This window comes from Vulpes vulpes, chromosome 9 (assembly GCF_048418805.1).
Source record: "Vulpes vulpes isolate BD-2025 chromosome 9, VulVul3, whole genome shotgun sequence".
Classification (NCBI taxonomy): Eukaryota; Metazoa; Chordata; class Mammalia; order Carnivora; family Canidae; genus Vulpes; species Vulpes vulpes.
The window spans coordinates 6,905,664-6,929,306 of NC_132788.1; the positions used below are offsets into that span (position 1 = coordinate 6,905,664).

The following is a 23,643-nucleotide window of genomic DNA, read 5'->3' on the forward strand; positions in this document are numbered from 1 at the left end:
TCATACAGTATATGGCCTTTTGAAATAGGCTCTTTCCACTCAGCATCATGCCCTTGAGAGACACATGCCATTGTGTGTATCAGTGACGTGTTCTTTTTTATTGCTGAGTAGAATTTCATGGGATGGATGTACCACACAGTGTATTTAAACTGATCCACTGGGGCAGCCTGGATGGCTCAGCGGTTTAGCGCCGCCTTCAGTCCAGGGAGTGATCCTGGAGACCCGGAATCGAGTCCCAATCGGGCTCCCTGCATGAAGCCTGCTTCTCCCTCTGCCTCTGTCTCTGCCTCTCCCTCCCTCTCTCTGTGTCTCTCATGAATAAATAAATAAATAAATAAATAAATAAATAAATAAATAAATAAATAAAAAATCTTAAAAATAAATAAATAAACTGATCCACCTATTGAGAGACATTTGGTTTCTCTCTAATGTGGAACTGTCACAAATAAAGCTGCCATAAACAATCACGTACCCATTTTTGTGTAGATTCAGTCTTCATTTCTCTGGGATGAATGCTGGGAATGCAATTGCTGGGTCATATGGTTAAGAGTATGTTTAAATTTTAAAGAAACTATTTTCCAGAGTAGGTGTTCCATTTTACATTCCCACCAGCAATGTATGAGTGATCCAGTTTTTCAACACCCTCACCACGTTTTGGTATTGTCATCATTTTTAATCTTAGCCATTCTGGCAGGTGTATAATGATATTTCAATCCATTGTGGTTTAATCTGCATTTCCTTAATGGCTAATGATACCATTTTTCCATGGCCTCCTTTGACATCCATATATCTTCTTTGAATTGCTTTTATTTTTGTTTTTATTTTTTAGATTTTATTTATTTATCCATGAGAGACACACAGAGAGAGGCAGAGACACAGGCAGAAGGAGAAGCAGGCTCCCTATAGGGAGCCTGATGAGGGACTTGATACCAGGACCCCAGGATCATGCCCTAAGCCAAAGGCAGACACTAAACTACTGAGCCACCCAGGTGCCCCTAATGAACTGCTTTTGATATTTTTTGTGTGTTTTCTAATTGGATTTTGTCTTAATTACTGCGGAATTTCTTTATATATTCTAGAAACGAGTCCTTTGTCTCCCCCATGCTCTGAAATTGTTTCCAATCAGCCAGTGGCTGCCTCACTGATGTTTTAATTTGCATTTTTGATTAGACTATCAGCAAAGCTGATTTGAAAAAAATAACAAAGTAACAGCTGTCTGATGACCTTAAGGAAAACCAGCATTAAAATGAAAATCTTACTCCAAATTCAACTTACCCACAGGCTCTACTTGTTCAACATGGTCTATATAGTCTCTCTTCCCCAGGTAGATGGTCACCTATAGGAAGAACAGATGTAGATGCTAAGTGGCCAAAGAACACTAGAATATTCACGTTAGAAGTCAGTGTTAGATAAAAACATTCATGTTTGAAAAAAACACCACACACACACACACAAATCCTCATACCTGGTGACAACTGACACATTTTGATTAGTCTTTTTTTTGTTGCTTTTCTTTAAAAAAAAATTTATTTATTTGAAAGAGAGAAAGGAGAGCACACAAGCCAGGGGGAGGGGCAGAGGGAGAAAGAGAAGCTGAGTAGGGAACCTGTTGTGGGCACGATCTCTGGACCCCGAGATCATGACTTGTGCCAAAGGCAGATGCTTAACCAACTGGCCACCCAGCACCTCTTGATTAGTCTTGAGAAGCCTTGCCACTCGGCTCTGCAGCTTGCCCATCACCTCCTCTCTCCCTGTTTGGCTGTAGGCAGAGACCATGTATTACAAATTGTCCTCTCTGCTCGGCCTCATAAATCTGCTCCAAGGAATTCTCATCTCTTCGGATGGCCCTGTTCTCCCACCTTTCCCATCAAGCCCAGGTCTGACATTAACCCTGTAATCTTGCTGAATTCACTGATAATACTTCAGTGGAAAGTTATACTTATGCAAATAAGGATCCTCTCAACATTTAAGCCTCTTATTTCTGGCTGTGAATGAAAGGTTTCCCTGCTTCATTAGAAGAATTTCTGGGGACACCTGGGTGGCTCAGTGGTTGAGCATCTGCCTTCAGCTCAGGGTGTGATCCCAGGGTCCAGGAATGGAGTCTTGCATCGGGCTCCCTGTGGGGAGCCTGCTTCTCCCTCTGTCTGTGTCTCTGCCTCTGTCTGTGTCTCTCATGAATAAATAAATAAAATTAAAAAAAAAAAAAAGAAGAAGAATTTCTGAACTGAGCAAAGAGGCAGGAGTTCTGGAGTCCCTGAAATCCTACCAGATGAGCTTCTGTACAGGTATACCTGAATCCATGCTCTAAGGAAGAAGGGCAGGAGAATTGGGGGGGCAATGACCTGTTTCGGTCCTCCTCCAGTCTGTTTCCATGCCCCTGGCACTGAAGGTCTCCGCCAGCCCCCTTTGTGGAAGAGCATGAGTCTCATTCACCATCACTCACTGCTCTAAGCCACAGGACTGTGAGTGCCTTGATGCTAAGAATTCTTTCACCTTTCGGCCATCAAGTTGCTACCACAGTACCTGGTGCACAACAGGACTTTAATCCACATTTGCTAAGTGCATCAACGAGTGAGTACACCCTCCCTAGTCCCCTTCTTCCCTAAGCTTCTTAAATTCATATTCTTATGTCCATGAACTCCCAGAATCATTCTGTTGGCATTCAATCATCTCCTATTTCTACCCCCTGGTATCAGATATCCTGGAGTAAATCCCTATGCCTTCAAGGTTATTTGTAGTTTTGATGTTGAAGCATCTGAAGGACTGCATAGTCAGGTGGCTGGGAAGGAGGTGGGTGTTGGATGGTGTGAGAATCTTTTCTGGACCAAAAAATATATATATATATATATATCAGTGAATACAAAGCCCAGAACTAAGAGAAGAGAATATTTCTGGAACCAGTGGCTTCATCTGCTGGCAAATGGCCACCAAATGGGGATGTAGGTGAATGCCAAAAAGAGTTTAGAGGACCCAACCTTAAAGACTCTAAAAAGATGTTGAAGCATTTTAAGCAGGATGAAAGACCTGCAGATGAATAGCATTTAGAGTGCTTACCATATCCTGGGCACCAAGCTCAGCCTTGACTTCTTTCTTTCACCAAATCCCCACAACTACTCTGTGAGATAGGAATCAACCTCATTTTATAGAGGAGATGACATTGGAAGCAAAGGGGAGAATGGACAGACAAGGGGAAAGCCAGTTAGGTAGCTAATTGACGTGGGGAGTAAGGAAGACCGAAGGTAGGTGGAGAGTCTGTTTTCTTCTTTTTCAAGCTTTAGCTGCAGTGGAAGAGGAACTGGAAAGGCAATAGGGTCAAGGGGAGCTTGTTGGTTGTTGTCTCTAAGATGCATGAGGTCCGTACTTCTTTTTATGCTCAAAGTACTGGTAGGGAGGGAGAGGCTGCTGATAAGCCCAGGAGGGAGGCTGATAGTAGAGGCTTGGTAGTCCCTGGGGAAGTGGACCCTGAGATCCAGGCATAAATAGCATGAACCTCAAGATGGGAGCAAAGGCATGTCTTCTGCTGCAATTAGAAGCAGAGAGAAGAAAGGTGAAGGAAGGCTGAACAATGTGGGACTGTGGCCCACCTGCTGCTTGCTCAACCAACGAGCCATGCGCACCCTTCTTGGATACAAGTTGCCAATATGTTCAGGGTTCACCATCCGCCATGGGGTCCCCTGCTAAGAGGAGGCCAGCCCCAAAGGACGATATTTGATTGGCCTGATCCAATTATGATCTTCCAATTCCTTTGGCTCAGGACTGGTTTAGGGTGGGTATGTGACCCAATTTTGACCAATGAGATATGAGGGAAGGCTGCTGGAGGGCTGCTGGGAAAATATTTTCCCACTCTTAAGAAGAGGAGATACTAGGAAGCAAGAGCCTCTTCCTTCTTTGGGAAGGAAGAGAGGGTGAGACACCTGGAGCTAGGGCAGCCATCCTGCCACCAGCTGAAGGATGAAGATCACAGATGAGGGTAGAGTGGGGAGAATCATGGAGAAATGGGCTCCTGGTACACAATGCCTGGAGCCATACAGAGGTTGCAACTAGAATAATCCTAATATGCAAGACATTAATTAATGGATTTTCCCCATATATGAAAATTCTAAATTTCTTGGTTCAAAGGATGTCTATCTAGGCATGAGGAAGAAAAAAGTGGGAAAATGATATAGGCCAGCAGGAGTAGGTTTCTCTCTTCTTCTGCCAGAAGTCAAGACAAAGCATGCTGGGAGGACACAGTTGGGAAAGAGTTTGGGGAATGAATGGTTGGTTGAAGGGTTCCCAAATTATCACCGGAAAGTAGAGTTCCTCAGCTGGGAGCAGAAAGGGCAGAGAGTGCCCAGTGTAATCCTGATTCTCTTGTGTTGCACTGTGAGCATCAGAGAGTTTCCTTTGGGCCCAATTATCAGCTTAGAATTTGAGAAACCCTAAAGGAAAAATCCAAAGTTCAGTTTTACAAGGCACAGAAAATAGAATTCTGAGAAGTCCCTGATTACCAGCTTTCAGAACTGGATGTGCTGGGTAAGTGTCTGATTGGGGTGATGATGACAGTTCTCTGTGTCCTGCACCTTGACTCAGTGTCAGAAACAGTCCCCAGGTCTAAACTGCTTGAGTACAGAGTGGGCTAATCCAACTGTATGAAGAGGTTTGAAAGCAAAATTCTCAACCGCTGCTGCAGGAAAGTCTCAGAAGTCAACTAGAAGAATGATCTAGGTCCACACTGTCCAGTTCAGTACCAACTCGTTACAGGTGGTTTCTGGACACTTGAAATATGGCCATTCTGAACTGACATGTGCTATAAATGTAGACTACACACCAGACTTCAAAGACTTAGAAGATAAACATAAAAGATCAACAATAATTTTTACATCATTTGTATATTGAAATGATAGTTTTTTTGATATATTGGGTTCAATAAAATATATGTTCAAATAAATTCCACCTGTTTCCTCTTTTTTGATGTGGCTGCCACACGCTTTAAAATAACATTTGCGGGGACATCTGGGTGGCTCTGCCTATGTCTCTGCTTCTCTCTCTCTGTGTCTCTCATGAATAAATAAATAAAATCTTAAAAAAAAAATTTGTAGCTTGAATTGGATGGCATCGAGCTAGCCTGTCGGCCCCTAAGAAGCCATTGAGTGGAGTGAGAAGACCTCATCCATGCTATGGGGTGGACCTTCCGTCAGGCCTCCCCTGTCAGAAGTTCACGGGCACATCTAGACTGTCTAATGTGCCCCCAGTGGAGCCAACAGTGGCATCATCTCTGCTGAGTACGTGAGTTGCCAAGATGTTGGTGGGCATGCAGCCATAGTGCAGAGAAGCTGGGACGTGTTCCCTTACCCAGTGGCCCTGAGGCCAAATGAGGATTGAGGGCACGGTGGCTGGGGTAGGCACACGGAAGACAGAGCTGCCTTGGTCCAGCAATGGGGCTTTCCCGAGGCAGGCAGCGAGATGACAAAGGGCCAGGCGAGTTAGTATCGACAAAACAGTTCAAGGCCAGCTAGGAAAAGAAGTAAAATTGGAAGTAAGGGGGTGAGGACTGAGAGATAAGGAGGACATTAAGGGTCTCAGGGCTGAGTTCTTTAGGAGACTGATAAGAAATTGATTTTGTGCAATTCATTCCTTTCTCATTTATCGTTCATTTCAATTAGGGAAAACAGACACAGAGCTTCTCCCCTCAACCTCACAGGATTTTGGTGATGATCATGTCTGTATTTCTTTCTTTCTTTCTTTCTTTCTTTCTTTCTTTCTTTCTTTCTTTCTTTCTTTCTTTCTTTCTTTCTTCTTTCTTCCCTTCCTCTTTCTTTCTTTCTTTCTTTCTTTCTTTCTTTCTTTCTTTCTTTCTTTCTTTCTTTCTTCTTTCTTCCCTTCCTCTTTCTTTCTTTCTTTCTTTCTTTCTTTCTTTCTTTCTTTCTTTCTTTTCTTCTTTCTTCCCTACCCTTCCCTTCCCTTTTCTTTCTTCCCTTCCCTTTTCTTTCTTTCTCCCTTTCTTTCTTCCCTTCCCTTCCCTTTTCTCTTTCTTTCTTTCTTTCTTTCTTTCTTTCTTTCTTTCTTTCTTTCTTTTTTCTTTCTTCCCTACCCTTCCCTTCCCTTTTCTTTCTTCCCTTCCCTTTTCTTTCTTTCTCCCTTTCTTTCTTCCCTTCCCTTCCCTTTTCTCTTTCTTTCTTTCTTTCTTTCTTTCTTTCTTTCTTTCTTCTTTCTTCCCTTCCTCTTTCTTTCTTTCTTTCTTTCTTTCTTTCTTTCTTTCTTTTCTTCTTTCTTCCCTACCCTTCCCTTCCCTTTTCTTTCTTCCCTTCCCTTTTCTTTCTTTCTCCCTTTCTTTCTTCCCTTCCCTTCCCTTTTTTCTTTCTTTCTTTCTTTCTTTCTTTCTTTCTTTCTTTCTTTCTTTCTTTCTTTCTTTTTCTTTTCCTTCCTTCCTTCTTTCTTTCTTTCTTCTTTCTTTCTTTCTTTTTCTTTCTTTCTTCTTTCTTTCTTTCTTTCTTATCTATCTATCTATCTATCTATCTATCTATCTATCTATCATCTATCTATCTATCTATCATCTCTACACCCAACATGAGGCTTGAACTCATGAGACCAAGAGTTGCATGCTCAGCCAGGCACCCCATGTCTATTCTTGAAAAAGCTCCTTTAAAAAAAAATTTTTTTTCTCTGTCAAGCCACTCACTTCTGTACCACTTACCGACTTGTCCCGGGAAATCTTCTTGAAGATCACATGGTTTGATGCAGACTTGCTGGTCTTCCCGCTGGCTGCCATGTTACGTGTCCCTGGTAGCTTCTTTCAACTCTGGGGTCTGTGTCAGCTGTTAGCAAGCTGGGGAAAGGTAAAAACGATGCTGAATGTGCAGGCAAGAATGTTCTTTGCATAAAACCTACTCGTAAGATGCTGTGTGCCCATTAGATATTTCCTTGCATCTGCTTGAATATCGATGTTTGATGAAATAAGGCCATGGTCTAGTTTGTATGACACCGGGGTGGGCTTTTTTTTAGAACATGTGTTTTCGTTTTCTCGATAAGTCTCAAATACTTCTTAGTAAACCTGACCTGGAAGGTTATACTCCCTGACTGGCCTTTGGCTTCATCACACTGAGCCAGGTTAGGTCTAAAATTCTATCATGATGGGACGCCGGGGTGGCTCAGCGGTTGAGTGTCTGCCTTCAGCTCAGGGCATGATCTTGGGGTCCAGAATCGAGTCCCACATTGGGCTCCTTGCAGGGAGCCTGCTTTTCCGCCTATGTCTCTCCCTGTCTCTGTCTCTCTTTGTGTGTCTCTTATGAATAAATAAAATCTTAAAAGTAAATAAATAAATAAAATTCTATCATGACAATGTCCTACAGTAATTGGAATAGAAAAGGTTTCTGAAAACCATAACATAACTGCTTTGCAAATATCATTTTCAAAATATGTTAAATCTCTAGAAGTTCTGTCCAGTGGCCCATACTCAGCTGTGCCTTCCTGTCTTGCTCTCCCACCACTCCCCAGCATCACACACAGTGGGAGGGCTGTCTTGGGTGTCTGGATCTCAGCACACCCTGAGTCTTGCTAACAAGCAAGGTCCATGAAACCACACAGAAAAGGCAAAACTGGGACAGACAACAGTAAAACACCCGTCATCCTGGCCCGGGTTCTGAAAAGCCTTGTGCTCGGGGAAGGTCATGTACCTTGTGCAGCCAGCCAGACAGGCCCAGGAGGTGAGGCGAGGGGCTCCGTCCCTCCGGGGTGAGCGGCCGGCCCCTGCTCTGTGTGCCCAGATGACCCCACCGAGGGCACTGGCTGGCGTGCGTGTGTGGGGGAATTTGTAGGGGACCTGGACAGGGTGCCCACACCCACGTCTCAATGTCTAGAAGCCAAATCCCATTTAAGGAGCAGAGTGGAAATGGGATTAGTGTTGAGACGGGTGAACTGGTGGTTTCAGCAGTTCTAGGCATTAGGCAAAGGCCTCTGGTCTCCTTCTAGACGGGCTCGCAGATGCGCAGATGCGGGAGCTCCAGTGGGGACGACGTGGTGGGACGGACGAGGGCTAAAGAAAAGCTGCTGTTTATCCTAACCCTCTTTGGGTTCTGGAAATAGACTGATTATCCCTTGGCTCCCAGTATCACCAGGACAGGGGATTTTCAAGTGCTCAACAAACTTGATTAAACTCAGCAGGCAGCTAATGCAACCTTGGGGGTGGGGCTGGAAACAAAAAGGTCAAGGAGAAATGCCAACCTCAAGAACCCTGGTGTTATACAAGCCCAACTGAGGTGGGAAGCAAAGGCAGAAGGAAATGTAGATAAAATTAACTGTCCTTGTGACCTGCAGCCCATTGACAAATACTCGAGGCAGGCAGAGTCTATAATGTTCCTCCAGGATGCTCCTGTCTTAATGTTACTGCTTTGCTAGAGAGAAAAGCTACCTTAGCTTGACAGCAGCCAGGCCTCCAGGATCCTGGGAGTCTTCTTCAGCATAGGAGAATCCTTTGTCTTTACTTCCCCCAACCCCAAAAGTACATAATCAGTTGTTCCTCACAATCCTGGGGCAACAGCTCTTTCTGCCCACAGGTCCTGTCCCCGTGCTTTAGCAAAACCACTTTTTTTTGCACCAAAAGAATGTCTCAGTTCTTTCTTGACCGTGGGCTCTGGACCCCAACAACACTACTCCACAATCACATCACAACTAGATGGGGTCCTCTCCTCCACCCCACGCCCTGTTGATTGTGGTGACCGGTCTCTCGCCTCCCCAGTGTCCACATCTTCTCATCCGCAGAGCTTCCTCCTGGGTCCAAAGCACCCCCTTTGCTTTCCTGGACCATAATGTCTCCTGCTATCCACCTCCAGCCTCCAGGCCCTTCTCCACAGGGGAAGAGAGGCCTTCCAAGCCCTGATCTTCCTCTCTGCTTAGTGTCTCCCACTGCTCTCAGGAAGGACACGGGCATCTGCTTTCATATTGTCCTCCATCATATCCCACCCCCAGCTCCCCACACTGTTCTTTTAGCCTAGAACAATCCTCTTCTCTCCTCAATGTGCTTTTTTCAGGCTCCAGATGCTGGAAGACAGGAGTCCCATCCTCAGGGGGAACCTTCCCCAACCTCCTGGGCTGGGGTGGAGGCACAGTTGCATTTGACACTTGTGTGGGAGGTTATCATGGTCTCTCTTCCCTTACTTGACTCCATGACTCCAGGTCCCAGGAGGGCAGGGGCCCATCCCGTTGTTTCTGTCACCATTGCATTTAACAGCTGCTTCCAAGAACCTCAGAAAAAACGGATGGGACACTGTGGCCATTAACACATCTACATACTGGACTTGACATGATGTGTGGGAATGTGGCAAGTCTAAGCAAAAAGCTTATTCTGGGGATCCCTGGGTGGCTCAGCGGTTTAGTGCCTGCCTTTGGCCCGGGGCATGATCCTGGAGTCCCGGGATTGAGCCCCGTGTCGGGCTCCCAGCATGGAGCCTGCTTCTCCCTCTGCCTATGTCTCTGCCTCTCTCTCTCTCTCTCTCTCTCTCTCTCTCATGAATAAATAAATAAAAATCTAAAAAAAAAAGCTTGTTCTAACATTTGAGATGTTAGCATCCGTGGAAACACTCCAGTAACTTCCTGCCTGCCTGACAATGTCTTCAAGGCCCTCCAAGATTTGCTCCCCTGTTACCTCTGACCTCCTTTCTTTTTCGTCTTTCTTTTCCTTCCTTCCTTCCTTCCTTCCTTCCTTCCTTCCTTCCTTCCTTCCTTCCTTCCTCCCTCCCTCCCTCCCTCTCTCTTTCTTTTTTCTTTCTTTCTTTCTTTCTTTCTTTCTTTCTTTCTTTCTTTCTTTTCTTTCTTTCTTTCTTTTCTTCTTTTCTTTCTTTCTTTCTTCTTTCTTCTTTCTCTTTCTTTCTTGTAGGCTCCATGCCCAGCATGGGGCTTAATGCAGAGCTTGAACCCACGTCCCTGAGATCAAGACCTGAGCTGAAATCAAGAGTCAGACACTTAACCGACTAAGCCACCCAGGCATGCCCAACCTCAGTTCTCACTACCTCACCCACTTTGCTCCAGCCCACTGGTCTCTTTGCTTTTCTTCAAACCTGTCTCAACTCCTTTGCACTGAACTGTTTCCCCTTCTGTAACACTCTTCCCACAGAGAGTCACTTGGTTTGCTTAATTCCTTTGGGTCTTTAATTAAATGGGACCCTATTCACCTTGCAACCTATGGTGCACCATGCACCACTTCACCCAAAACTTCTGGCCTCCTCTGCATTATTTTTCTCCACAGCACTTGTCACCGTCTCGCATTCAGAACCTGCGTTATCTCCTTTCCTGTTTGTCCCCCGTCCCAACTTTACTAGCATGAAAGATCCAGGCAAAGGGATTCCTGATTCTTTGTACCTATCCCATCTCCAGCATCTAGAAGAGGGGTCTCACTATACTTAAAGCACATGGAGGAGTCACTGGGATAGCTGGCAACAGCTAAAATTGAGAAACAATTTTTGTAATTTCTAAGGGAGAAAACTTTTTTTTTTAAATGGAGGAATGCCAGCTACTAAATGCAAAAGGAAAGACGAAATAGAAAAACATCATTTAACAAACTCTGCATTAATGACTTTTGATTTTTTGTGTTTTAAGTGTATTTAAGTAATCTCTACATCCATCATGGGGCTCAAACTCACAACCCCAAGATTAAGAGTCACATGGTCTTCCAACTGAGCCAACCACGGCCCCTAATGGTATTTCTAATGCTTTGACATCTGGGGTTCAGCTGACCTTGGAGAGACATCCCCTCCCAGGGCTAACCCTTTCCTAGAGACAGCAAAAGACTGCCTTTCATATGCAAACTAGCCAATTGGAGCCCAGACACTTCAATGGCCTGGGTTCCTCCTGGGACAAGCTCTTACACTGAGCCATGACTGCCCTGACCTAATATTACATCCCCAGACCAGGATTCAGACCACCAGAGACAGCCTGTCACCACAGAGCCAGATGAAGTTATTCAAACTCTTCAATCTTAAACCCGCTTATCTGGCCTCACCAGTTCTTTCCCATGGAAACCACAAGAAGACTCTGGCCCATGTTTTCCCCTTGATCCCTCTGCTTCCTGACCAAGCCTGGTACTTCTCCATGTGGCCCTGTGTAGCATGGGCTCCCTCCTTTCCAGAACTGTGAGTAACCAATTATCTTTTTAAGGGCCATTGTCTCTTGATCTGTTGGTCTTATCATAGCTGAATGATAGCAAAAGTTCTGTCTTAAAATACTGATCATTTGACTGACTCAAAGATTGTTCATTGGGGTCAAGACCATCAGAAGAGCTAATGGAGAAATGGCTGTCCCTATAGTACCATAATGATGGCAAATGGATCCTGGGTTCATCACAAGGCGCATGTCTGGCTGCACAAATCGGGGACCAGGCATGGTCCATGGTCAACCTTAGAATCGACAATGGTGCCAACCAGATGTGATGTATCACGGTGGGTGAATTGGAATCCATTAAGCATTTTGACATCACTTCTAGCTTATGGGAAATGCAAGGGATTGAGGAACCAGTGAGATGACACCACAAGAGAGCTTCGAGGTGAATGGAAAAGTGGCTGGTGTCTTTCATAAACCAACATCACAGAAAAGGGAGGTACTAGATTAAAAGACACTCAAGGGGGCAGCCCAGGTGGCTCAGTAGTTTAGTGCTGCCTTCAGCCCAGGGCCTGATCCTAGAGACCCGGGATCGAGTCCCACGTCGGGCTCCCTGCATGGAGCCTGCTTCTCCCTCTGCCTGTGTCTCTGCCTCTCTCTCTCTCTCTCTCTCTCTCTGTGTGTGTCTCTCATGAATAAATAAGTAAAATTAAAAAAAAAAAAAGACACTTAAGGGGCTCAACCTCCAGATGTAACGTGTGGTTCCAGATTGGACCTCCAATTTGAAAAAGAGGATCTACAGGACATTTTGGGTTCACTGGGAAAATCTAGATATGGTCTAGTTGACATGTAAGATGGAAATATCTGGAATGGGAAGGTAGAGATTGTAACCACATGAAGGTGATAGGAGGGCATGTGTAACATGACCACACCTTGCAAACACACACACTGTGTGTTGTATATATGCACACACACATATGTGCATATTTACATCTCTGAATATACACACATATGCATGTTTTCATTCCCATCAAATACATAATCTGCAAGGATATGTACTTAGAAGCTAACAGTGGTCTCTCTGTGGTGGGTATGTTAGGTTTTCCTTGCTTAAAAAATTTTTTTTAAAAAATAATTTTATTTATTTATTCATGAAGGACACAGAGGAGAGAGACAGAGGCAGAGACAAAGGCAGAGGAAGAAGCAGGCTCTATGCAGGGAGCCTGATGTGGGACCCGATCCCGGGTCCCCAGGATCATGCCCTGGGCTGAAGGCAGGTATTAAAGCACTGAGCCACCCAGGGATTCCCCTTAAAATTTTTTTTTTGTCTGTAATTAAAGATTCTTCTCCAAGTTATTTATTTCTCCTATAGCAGAAAGGTTAAAATATAACATTGCTATAAATTTAAAAAGACATCTGATATTCTCCTTAAAAACAAACAATTAAGAGGAAGACACATGACCAGGATGCTCCTTTTAGCATCATCATCAGAGGGGCTACCCTGAGCAGTGGCTGCAACATCCAGGACTGGCTTGCAGCTGTGGGTGCTCTTGGGACACCCATTTCCATGCAGCTTTGTTAGCACCACATCACTGGGAGGGTGCAGATGGGCAGGTTTCAGCCATTGACCCACCAATTCCTGGCAGGTGGGGAAAACTGGGGGTGGGCTGGATATGGGACCTCATTCTTTTTGGAAATGTAGTCTCTGGTAGTCATTCCCAGCCTGTCTGTGATGAATTTTTCTCTATTTGGCAGAAAAATGAGAAAAATAAGGGCACTGTTGTAAGCTTTGTCATGGAGCCAAATGTCTTCAGTGTAAAGTGCTGTCCTTTATTCTAAGGTTATGAAGTCCTCATTTTTTTGGTATTAAAATGTTCTTCTTTATTTTCCCTATCTTTATTGAGGTATATTTTACATACGAGCAAATATGCCCATTTTAAAGTGCAATTTGAGGACTTTAAGTACCACGATGGTCAAGACACACATTTCCATCCCCGAAAAAGTTCCCTGGCCTCCCTATTTCAAGTCAACTCCTCCACCAACCCCCCAATCTCCGGCAACCACTGCTCTGCTTCTTGCCATGAGTTCTGCATTTTCTGAAATTTATTATGAAGTTTAGAGCATAGAGAAAAGTTGGAATAATACAATAAACACCCACACAGTCAACCCTGAGATTTGATGATGAAGGTTTCAATGTGTGTGCTCACCTATTATTGCTTTTTCCTTTTGAGTCACTTGAAAGTAAACTGCAGACATCATGACACTTCACTCATAAATATTTCAGAAAGCAGCTGCTAAGCGTAAGGACAAAATGTCCTTTCTTTTATAAAATGAAGATGAGAGTAGATGGTAGTTTAGGAAAAAAAAAAAAAAAATCCTTACTTGGCCAAAATAAAGTTGTCAGTCTTCCTCTACAGTTATTTTAGAAACTGACTGCTCTATGAATGTTAAATCTGGGAACCATTGGCGACAGCAATGTTTGCTTCTCTGGAGTCGGTGTCCAGTGAGATGAAGCTACAAGCCCTGTGTTTCCCCTTCTGGTAACAAACGCAGTGCCAGCCAGCTCGCGGGGGTGGCGGGGGTGGGGATGTTCAGTTAAAGAAGCTTATGGGCTTCAGAGTTAGGTTATCGTCTTAGGGGTTTATTACGTAGAGCACATGCATGAGGAAAACTGGTTTACCCTGCTAACATCAACTATAAAATGAAAACTTTGTGTCCCCCCCTTTGCTTTGGTTTCACTGAAGCAGAGAGTGCCCGAGAACACTAGGGCAACTCTATTTATGAAGGTGCCAGGGAATCAGAGCTTTTTAAAGGCCACCTTAATTCCAACATGGACCTCTTGGTCAATTGGCCTACAGAATAGAGAGAGGGCTGCTATAGGTTGGGCTGGCATGTAGTATCTGAAATCCTAAATGGAATCCTGTGGGTTCTCAAGTTGGGCAGACACCTTGGAAAAGAATGCAGTCCAGGGGTGCCCGGGTGGCTCCGTCGGTTAACAGACTGACTCCTGATCTCAGCTCGGGTCCTGATCTCAGGGTTGTGAGTTCAACTGCTGTATTGGACTCCATGCTGTGCGTGGAGCCTACTTAAGAAAAAAAAAAGTAAATAAAAAATAAAAAGAATGTAGTCCACGTTCCATCTTTTGCTTGGCTCTCCTCTACATCTACCACAAGTTGTTGAATGCTCCCAGGGATGGGGAAATCATTACTACCTTTTCTTTGAAATAGTGTGACATGTGAGAAAATTCTTTGTTAGGAAGGATTCGGCTTCCCTTCTATTTCCCTCTATTGCTGCAACTTAATCTTGTCTCTTCCACAGGTGACTCATCCGTGATTAGGACACAGGTGCTCATTCCTCACAGACATCGCCACCCTCTTGCCACCCTGGGGTCCCACTCTTAGGTAGATTTCGAATGTCTATCTTGAGGCATTGTGCTGAGAAGGGCACTTGGTGCTCCAGGTTTCCGTGTAAAGGGGGCATGTTGTACAAACAGCCCCAGGCTGGAGTCCGGGGTTTTGTCCCACTGATGGCCTTGGGGGAAATAGCGGGCCTCACTGCTATTTCCTCTTCCTCCTCTGTACAAGGGGAGCCTGCGACCTGTGTTGTCTTGCAGGGCTGCGGAGAGGCATCATATGTGCAGCTGAGTCCTTTAAAAGGAGAGCCCTGTAGAGTGGGGGCAGGAAGATCCTGAGCAACACTTCCCCTCATCCCCTCCGACTGGAGGCTGACATGTGCTGTGGATGCTTCGTCATGCCACATGGGTCCCAACCCTGAAGGGCCTTCCAGTGGTCGTGAAACTGCTTTGACACAAGATTTTGTGGCCGACCACAAACTGAGCAGCGTACTCCTGAAGCTGTGCGCGCTTAGGGAGAGGCCTCTCAGAGGGGGTACTGTTATGGATTGGATGTTTGTGCAACCCCCCTCATCCTCCCCCGCGCCAAACTACACACAAGCCATAAGCCCCCAGTGTGATGGGGTGCTGGGAGGTGATCAGGGTTGGATGAGGCCACGAGGGTGGGGCCTTGATCTGCTAGGATTAGTGTCCCTGTGAGAGACACTCTCTACTCTGCAGGTGCAGGAGCAGCAAGTCAGGTGAGCATGCAGCACACAGCAGTGACCTCGAGGTAAGGCCTCAAGGTCCTGGGATGGAACCTACCTTGTTGGCGCCTTGACCTCAGACTTCCAGCCTCCAGAAGAGGGAGAAAGAATTATCTGCTGTCTGAGCTGCTGGGTCTGTGCTGTTCTGTTATAGCAGCCTGAGCTAAGACAAGGGCCTCTGCTTTTCTTCAGGTAGATCAATTGCTTGCTATAGATAAAAAAGTTTGAAAAAATGGACACTGATGCAGGTGCAAAAATGCCTTTTCTTGTTGGAATTAGACAGCGGTAGTGGCTGAACACTGTGAATAGAACTTTAAAATGGTTAGTTTTGGGATCCCTGGGTGGCTTAGAGGTTTATCACCTGCCTTTGGCCCTGGGCGTGATCCTGGAGTCCCGGGATTGAGTCCCGCATCGGGTTCCTTGCACGGAGCCTGCTTCTCTCTCTGCCTGTCTCTCTCTCTCTCATGAATAAAATCTTAAAAATAAATAAATAAATAAATAAATAAATAAATAAATAAATAAATAAAATAAAATGGTTTTATGTGAATTTCAACACACTTGAAAACGGTAAAAAAGAAATACGCTTTTTATACTGTGACCCAAAACCTACACATATGCACACAGGACAGTTTCTACGCAACAACATTTCTGCTTCCTCTGTGGTTTCTTCTTAGGTTTTAACTACTTTTCCTCCCTCCTCCTCATTTGCCTCTTGGGCTGGTTACGAACCAACATTTTGGAGCTGTCTGGTTTGCTTTTTGCTGATTCAATCCTATTAAATAAAGACTTGACTGAGTGCCCATTCTGCAGAGCACCACAGAGGGGGTCTTGAGACTTGACTTACAGGTCCTCAGAACCATCTGGGCGCGTACTCGAGGGAGCAGCAGCACTGCGGACTTCCTAAAAAGAAACCAGGGCACATCCAGCCTGTATGCTGCCTGGCCTGGCTCACAAGCATAACTGCCTATACTGTTTCTTAAAGTCTATTTCTCCAGGAAAATGAAGCCCAGAGCCCCAATTCACCTGCTCTCCACTCCACAGGAGCCTGGCACTTGGCATTGTGCAGGGCTACTGCTCCCACACAGGACACACACACTCTGCTTCTATGGGGAAAGTCAACCAAATCCAAAGTGGGGCATAAAACGAAGTCAGCAACAGATATTGCTCTAGAATAAAAAAGACCCAAGAACAGAACATAGTAGCCCTTACTGTGGACAATTGCCACAACAGCTCCAATTGACTCCTTTTCCTGCCCCCATGCTGCTGGGAGGCACCCCACACTCAGGCAAGGTTGCCTGTGCCACCTGCTCTAGCCAATAGGATGTGACAAAGGCGACCCGGGCAGAGTGACAAGTACTGGCACATTGACGCGTGCATTCTTGCTGCATCATTCTTGTTCTCCTAGCTGCCTGCCAGACGTGCATGAGGCCACCCTCTACCATTCATCCCCAACCGGGCCAGCCCAGCCCACTCAGACTCGTGAGAAATAATGGTTGATTCAAGCCATTACATTTTAAGGTAGTTCATTATGCAGCAAAAGCTAACTGGATCCTGATCCAAACAAGCTCATCATAAAAAACCCATTATTGAAACAATCAGGACAATTTGAATATGGACTGGATAGTTGATGACAAAGTTCTTGTCAATTCTATGAGGTGTAACTCTGGCAAGGTGTCCTTGTTTGGGCAGCATGCTGATTTCTGTGGAAAATGACATGCTTCAAGTTTGTCGTCAAATACTACGGCTGGGGCACCTGGGTGGCTCAGTGGTTGAGGGTCTGTCTTTGGCTCAGGTCGTGATCCTAGGGTCCTGGGATCGAGTCCCACACCCAGCTCCCTACAGGGAGCCTTCTTCTACCTCTATGTCTCTGCCTCTCTCATGGATAAATATTTACAAGAAAAAAAAAAACAAAAAACTCCCAAATACTCTGGCAGAGTTGTTGAGTGGTGGGTACAGGCACCAGGGCTCCTTACACACCAGTGTTCCCTCTGCCTCCTCAGATTCTGGATCCACTGATGTGGACGTAGCTCACTATGCCTGTCAGTAGGGTTAGACAAGGACTGTGTAGCCCCAGGGAAAACTCACGGAGAGTGGGAGTGTCTGAGGAGCACAGCTTGGAGGGAGCACACAGAGGATGGAAAAAGTATCTGGGAGGCAGGCAGGGACGGGTTGGGAGGTACAGATGGAAACCAGTAGGGCTGTGTGCTATGAAAGCCAGAGCTCCCTGAGGTACGAAAATCAAATTTTGTGGAGGTGAAGCAGTTAATTTTTCCTTTTTAAAAGATTTTGAGAGTGAGAGAGCATCAGTGAGGGGAGGGGCAGAGAGTGAGAAGCAGACACTCCCCCCACCCCCAATGAGCAGGGAGTCCAATGAGGGGCTCGATCCAGGATTCTGGGATCATAACCTGAACCAAAGGCAGATGCTTGAACATCTGAGCCACCCAGGCACCCCTCCCCCCGCCCCCCCCCCCCATCTCATCCTTCCTGCCCCCTTTGGAGATTTTGGGAAAGAAAGAGAGCAAGGAGTAACTTTCCTTTTTTTAAAAAAAAGATTTTATTTATTCATGAGACACACACACAGAGAGAGAGAGAGAGAGAGAGAGAGAAAGAGAGAGAGGCAGAGACACAGGCAGAGGGAGAAGCAGGTTCCACGTGGGAAGCCCGATGTGGGACTCGATCCCGGGTCCCCAGGATCAGGCCCTGGGCTGAAAGTGGCGCCAAACCGCTGAGCCATCCGGGCTGCCCAGGAGTAACTCTCCTGATCAGAGACCAGTCTTACTGGATTGTAACACTTTTCCTCAATTTTCTTACAGAATCTATACAAATGGGTATATTTCACTTTACTCAAGATTTCCAAAGTTTATTATTGGTTTGAAAACTGGCAATTTCTAGTGAGTGGGCACTATCTTGGGCATGAGAGAGATGTAGTGGAGTCAGGCATCAGTGACCAGCCTGGGGCCATCTGGTGTCAGCCTCACATGGCGGGGGGGGGGGGGGGGGGGGGGGGGGGGGGGGTGCAGCTGGGGAAGCAGTCCAATTGGAGGCAGTGGCGCCCACTAGGGGTCAGGACACTGAACAGCTTCTTGCTAGGTTATCAACCCCACACCACTTGTGACATGGGATATAGTTCACAGATCACAGAATTTGAGAGCCATAGGCTCCTGATTACAATCCAAGGCCCTGCAGGAGGAACCCATTCATGGCTTCACAGCCAGCAGTCTTGTGCGGGGAGTTTCATCACAGCTGCACTCTTTCCTGGTGCCAACACGGGTAAGGAGTCTCAAGTGCACATTTCAAAACGTCCAGTTAGGAGCATGGTTGTGCTAGGCCATGTGAAGACATGGGTAGCTCTGCACACTTTGGTACACTCAGATCTGGGCTGGTCCCTTCCAGCTGAGAGCATCTTCATCCACTTACCCCAGTGTCCATACTGAATCTCCTATGTGCCACAATGTGAAAGATGTAGAGGGGCTTTGCAAGGTTTATAGGACAAAGACTAGGGTTATGTGCTTTAATAAGGCACTGAGCTTGATTTATCTATTTTGGGAAATGAACTAGGGAATATAAGTTCATTTAAAGTCATTTTAAAATTCTCAACTTCTGAGATAGGTTAATGTCTGGGTCAAAGCCAACACCTCTTAAGTAGCATACCAGCTCCAACTGCTGGGATTCAGCTGGGAAATGGGGAAGTCTTATGCCCACCTGTGCCCAGCCCCACCAGCAGAACTTGGCAGCAGGAGGGGAGGACAGGGTCCCAGATGATCTGACAGGCAGGGTACATCAGGACCGGGAGTCGTATGAAGCCCTATTCCACTGCGGTGCACACATCAAACCGCTCAGCCTTGGAGGTCAGGTGACCTGAAGAAAGCTTCACAGTGTGGATGGATCTCAAGCCTAAAACCTCTTGGCTCAAAGTAGAGAGCAGCCAAGCTTCCTGCCAAGTTCAAAGAAAACGGGCCGACTGGAGGTTACTGCAACACTTACATCTCTGTTAACTTACCTCCTTGCAAGTGACTGCAAAGGGCTCCTTTGGCTTCCTGAGACTGTGGGATGCCTCGGAGACTTCAGATCATCACAGAATCCGGAATCCGGGTGCTGGGCTAAGCGATGTTGGCTGGGCCCTTCAGTACAGCAGTGGCTGGGGACAGGACAGTGGCCCTGCAGGTGGGCTCCCAGAGACCAGGATTCGTCCTAGCAGGAGGCTGCTTGCTAGAGACCGGAGTCCCCATGAACAAATTACTTGTCTGCGAGGTCATTCATGCCCCTTCAGCCTAGAGGCCGGAGACCAGCAGGAGACCAGTAGGCTCATCATCAACCCTACGGACAGAGTCTCCAGTGAGGAAGCGGGCGCTTGCCCTGGCTGTGGCATGGAACAACCGCAGGAGTCTCATCAGTGTGCTCGCTGGGTGCTCACAGGACAGACACAGACATGCACGAGACCCTTTTCCATCTTAAGACTTACATGTGGTGTGAAACAGGAATGCAGGTTTACAGGGAGTGGGGGCTTAAATGATGATGACGAGAGACCCCAGGAAAAGAGCAGCTGTTTTTAAAAATGAGTATCAGGAAAACAAATGAGAGAAACAGCTTTTTCTCTGAAGGACAGAAGAGCATAAAATAACTACCAAGAGACAGAGTGTGAAAAGTATATAACAGATTTCTTTTTTATTTACAATCAAGTTCTGTTGGGCAACATAATTAAATAAATAAAAGATGCGCCCTGGCCTGTGAATTCCACCTCCCCTTGAGCTCTTGGAGCAGCACGCTGGAAAGTGGGGGAGGAGGGCTGGGGGTAGAGGGAGGACGGACACGGCGCCCCTCCTCACCCAGTTCCAGCACTCATACCCACAGCTGTCCAGACAACAAGTGTGGAAGGAAAAAAATAAAGTGCAAATTAAAAAGTGATGAAAGTATTGGTGTTTCAGTCACTCAGGAACTAAAATGATATACACAGGTAAAATGGCAAAGATAAATGTAAAAAAAAAAAAAAAAAAAAAGCCACAGGCCAGTTTTTCCCTGGCCTTGATCCTAACTCCTGAAACCTAAAGAGGGCATCCCCATGCTTCTTGGAATGGGCTTCTCGCACTAAAGCACCGAGGGGGTATTGCACATAGGCTTGGCAAAGGGGCAGTGACCCGGAACTGCTGGCTCCGGGCTAATACATTCGAGGCCTCCAATCCCTCGTTACCAGTGACTGTAACTGAGGCGCACCTGGGAAGAAGGTGGTGCACACCCCGCCCACTTTCTGGAAGTCCACAAAAGACCCTCCACTCCTGCAGCACGTGCGCTTCCCCCGAAGGTTTCAGCACTTCCTCTCCTACATCCGAAAAGTTCTTTCAGCCACAGACTTATTTCTTGACCAAGAAATAGGTATGTAAGCATTATAAGGGAGAAAGGAAGCCCAAACCTTTGAAGAACAACTGCTTTCTAAGAACGGTTTAGGAGATCTAAGGAAATTCCAACAGTAATCAGATGAGATCAGAGTAAGAGCTTTGTAATAATGACACAGACCAGCAGGGAGGACCACAGTCCTGTCGTCTCCTCAGAAATCAGGGCAGTCCCTGTGGGCTGAGGGCAGGGGTAATCCTGTTTGGGTTTCTGTTAATCCAATGATTCGAGCGAGTTCACCGGGAAAACCACCCCGAGGTGATAGGACATGCATTCGGCCAGGACTGACTCTGGAAGGACGGGAGAAAGCACGGAGGGAGAACCGACACCCAGACGCGTGGGGTGTTGTTGGCACTGCCAGCGAGCGAGGAACCCGGCAGGTGCCTGTGCTCCCCCCACTGAGGTATGGAAGATCAGAGCCAGTAGTGTTTCCCACCCAAATCAAGGCAAGAACCTGAACCTCTGCTAAGGGACTGCAGGGCCAGACTTTTTTCAGTGTTATTCTTTCAGGCCATTGGAGACCCCAGCTAAAATCCTCAGAAATCCTGTTCAAAGGAAGGCCATTGCCTCACATGGCTCCAGCTCTTCTCCGGAGGTCAAAGCTAACACCCAACACACCACCTGCCAGGACAGAGCTGCGGGAGTTGGTGTGCTTCTCCGGCTTCAGCTCTACTCTTTCGAGGAAGTGCCATCAATATTCTGACCAGAGCACAGCTTTGCTTCCTTTGTCCACACTGACAACGTGCGAGCCGGAGGGGGACCACGCCACAGCATTGATGGACGAGCTTCAAAGAGAGAGGTTGAAACATCTGTGAGATCTTAGTAACCTGAATGCCAGGCTCCCTCGAATTCAGGGAGCAAGGCTTTTGCCAACCTGGTTTACTGGCCAGGATCGCAGCCACTCACTGACAGGCCCCTGTTAATGAGCACCAGGATGTGAACCCTGCACTGTGTTTTAGGAAACAATCTAGGAATGAAAGGAGTCAGGTGTGTCAAGTCTACCCTAAGGGGGTAGCTTGCATCCTCAAACAAGAGCCTCAGGGGACTGAATAAGGAGTAGACAGTGGCTACTGCCCTTGGGAGTAGGGAGAGGTGGTTCTGGAAGAAAGCTCATGTCTATCCCAACTAGCACTTGAGCTTGGGTGGAGAGAACAAACCTAAGAAAAAAAGGAGCCTGGAGGAGGACTGAAATATAGTCTATGAAAATCAGTGTTTACAACCAGTCTCCCAAGAAAAGAAGTTCAGAGGGGAGAAGCAGAGGGAATGAGGGAGAGCAGAGAGACAGGACGCTTCCCTTTCTCCAGCAGCCACTACTCGAAGGGCTCTAACTGGGGTAGCCTGTGATCCCACTAAGCAGAATGTGGCTGCTCGCCGTACCCCATGAACAGCCCCAGCCTCTCCCCACTAACCCTGCTCACAGCATAGCACGCAAGCACACTCTGCCCTCATGGGGCTGATGTGGTCCGTGCCCCAAGGGCCAAGACCCCTGGGATGAAATCACAGTACATGCACACGACCTCAGGGGGTAACAGGGTTCACCTTACCCATGCTGCTTGGAAAGGACTTTCTCCACTTTCCCTGAGAGCACGCTCCAGATGTAGAGAGAGCCCTCAGCCGAGCCCGCTGCCACATAACCACCATCAGGGCTGCAAAACACAGTAAGACCAGAAAAGGTGTCAACTGCCCATCCTCAATTCAGTGTCCTGTGAGAGAAGTGCCGTGCAAAGCAAGAACTGGGAAACGGGGTGCCCTTCTCCAGAGAGTCCACCTTCCCTAGCAGCTCTCAAAACAGTTCTTAGGGACACCAGACAGGTAGAAAACCGTGATAGTGACCCCTGGAGATGGGCTTCCAGGTCACTCCTGGACACTCCCCTAGGGTGAGACAGTGTACAGATGCCCCTCTGGGATGCACCAGGTTGGGAGGTGGGAAGGGGGCAGGAGGAGCATCGCTCACAACTCACCTAAACACAACTCTGGTCCAATCGGAGCCGCACTTGAACCCAGGTGCGCTGAAATCAACAACAGCACTGTTACCCCAAGAGCTCACACCACACAGGATTTAAGAGAGCAGGGTCAGGGCTTCTCAGGGCCTCCGGTGTTCATGCAACCTCCAGAAAAATGGCAAGATTCAAGCAAAACCCAAACCAGCATGTCTTCAGTTACCTAAACGTCTGCCTGACAGCATTTATTCGCAGATCGATGATCTTTAGCAGGTCATCACGGGAGCAGCTGAGGAGTTCTGTTCTTTCCGGGTTTAAGTCCAGGGCCGTAATCTTCCCCAGCAGCTCCATCTCCCGGACGATGCTCTCCGATCTATGAAAGCGATGTAAAGTGTGAGAAGATGTAATACAGAGGTGCCAGAACTTCCCCATTTTGACCAGTTGCCATGCTCCATGGGGAAAAGAGGGAAATAAAGGTAATTTGACTAGAATGCAGTACTTTTCAAGGACAGTGACTGTCTCCCGACCTTGTAAAAATCACCTCAGGGACTGCTTTTACTATTTTTCTGCCGATACATTTCTATAGTAATAGTTTAAGCACTAGAACTCTGAATTAGGGAAGAATTTATTATTTTTGTCAATACATTCCATAGTAATAGTTTAAGTACTAGAATTCTGAATTCGAGAAGAATTTCCTCACTTGTTTGGGGAATGCTACAGTAACTGCCAATCAGAGCTTCAGATCAGCACAAACTAAGCAGGGCTCATAACCATTTAGTACTCTTCTGATGATAATATGTCAACGTGACCAAGGGCTCATGAGCTTGCTCTGGTGGGTGTGGGACACTGTACTGTATACTGACAAACATGTGGCTTCTCACAGACTCCCTGCCTTAAAAGTTCAGCTCCAGGGTCCCCCAATCCAGCTGAGTGATTCCAGGTGTGGAGCTGGACTCCAGAGCAGAGTCCTTGCCCCAGACAAGTCCTTCTTCCTTTCAGTTGCCCAACTGTCCTCCAGGCTCATCCCTACCCAGGCCCATGAACAGCAAGCTTACAGGGCCCTGTTGGTACAGCCAAAGGAGGTGTGGACCCTTCTATAGTTATTTTGTTGTAAGCTTTCAACAAAACCAAAACTGAGAGTGCTTAT

General features: G+C 46.7%; 2 protein-coding genes across 7 annotated transcripts in view; both read right to left on the minus strand.

Annotated features, from left to right (window-relative positions):
• SAG (S-antigen visual arrestin) overlaps window positions 1-6,840 on the minus strand; it is a 29,854-nt gene extending 23,014 nt beyond the window's left edge. Inside the window, exons 1-2 of the mRNA XM_072719138.1 lie at window positions 6,677-6,840; window positions 1,276-1,336 (exon numbers count right to left, since the gene is read on the minus strand). Coding sequence (XP_072575239.1) covers window positions 1,276-1,336; window positions 6,677-6,751 — 136 coding nt within the window. The 5' untranslated portion in view covers window positions 6,752-6,840. The remainder of the gene's footprint in view (window positions 1-1,275; window positions 1,337-6,676) is intronic.
• Window positions 6,841-19,807: 12,967 nt separating this feature from the next.
• ATG16L1 (autophagy related 16 like 1) overlaps window positions 19,808-23,643 on the minus strand; it is a 38,944-nt gene continuing 35,108 nt past the window's right edge. For all 6 annotated transcript variants that reach the window (XM_072719141.1, XM_072719139.1, XM_026006229.2 and 3 more), the window contains 4 exons: window positions 22,720-22,869; window positions 22,518-22,565; window positions 22,101-22,202; window positions 19,808-21,341 (listed from right to left, as the gene is read on the minus strand). In XM_072719141.1, coding sequence (XP_072575242.1) covers window positions 21,248-21,341; window positions 22,101-22,202; window positions 22,518-22,565; window positions 22,720-22,869 — 394 coding nt within the window. In that variant the 3' untranslated portion in view covers window positions 19,808-21,247. The remainder of the gene's footprint in view (window positions 21,342-22,100; window positions 22,203-22,517; window positions 22,566-22,719; window positions 22,870-23,643) is intronic.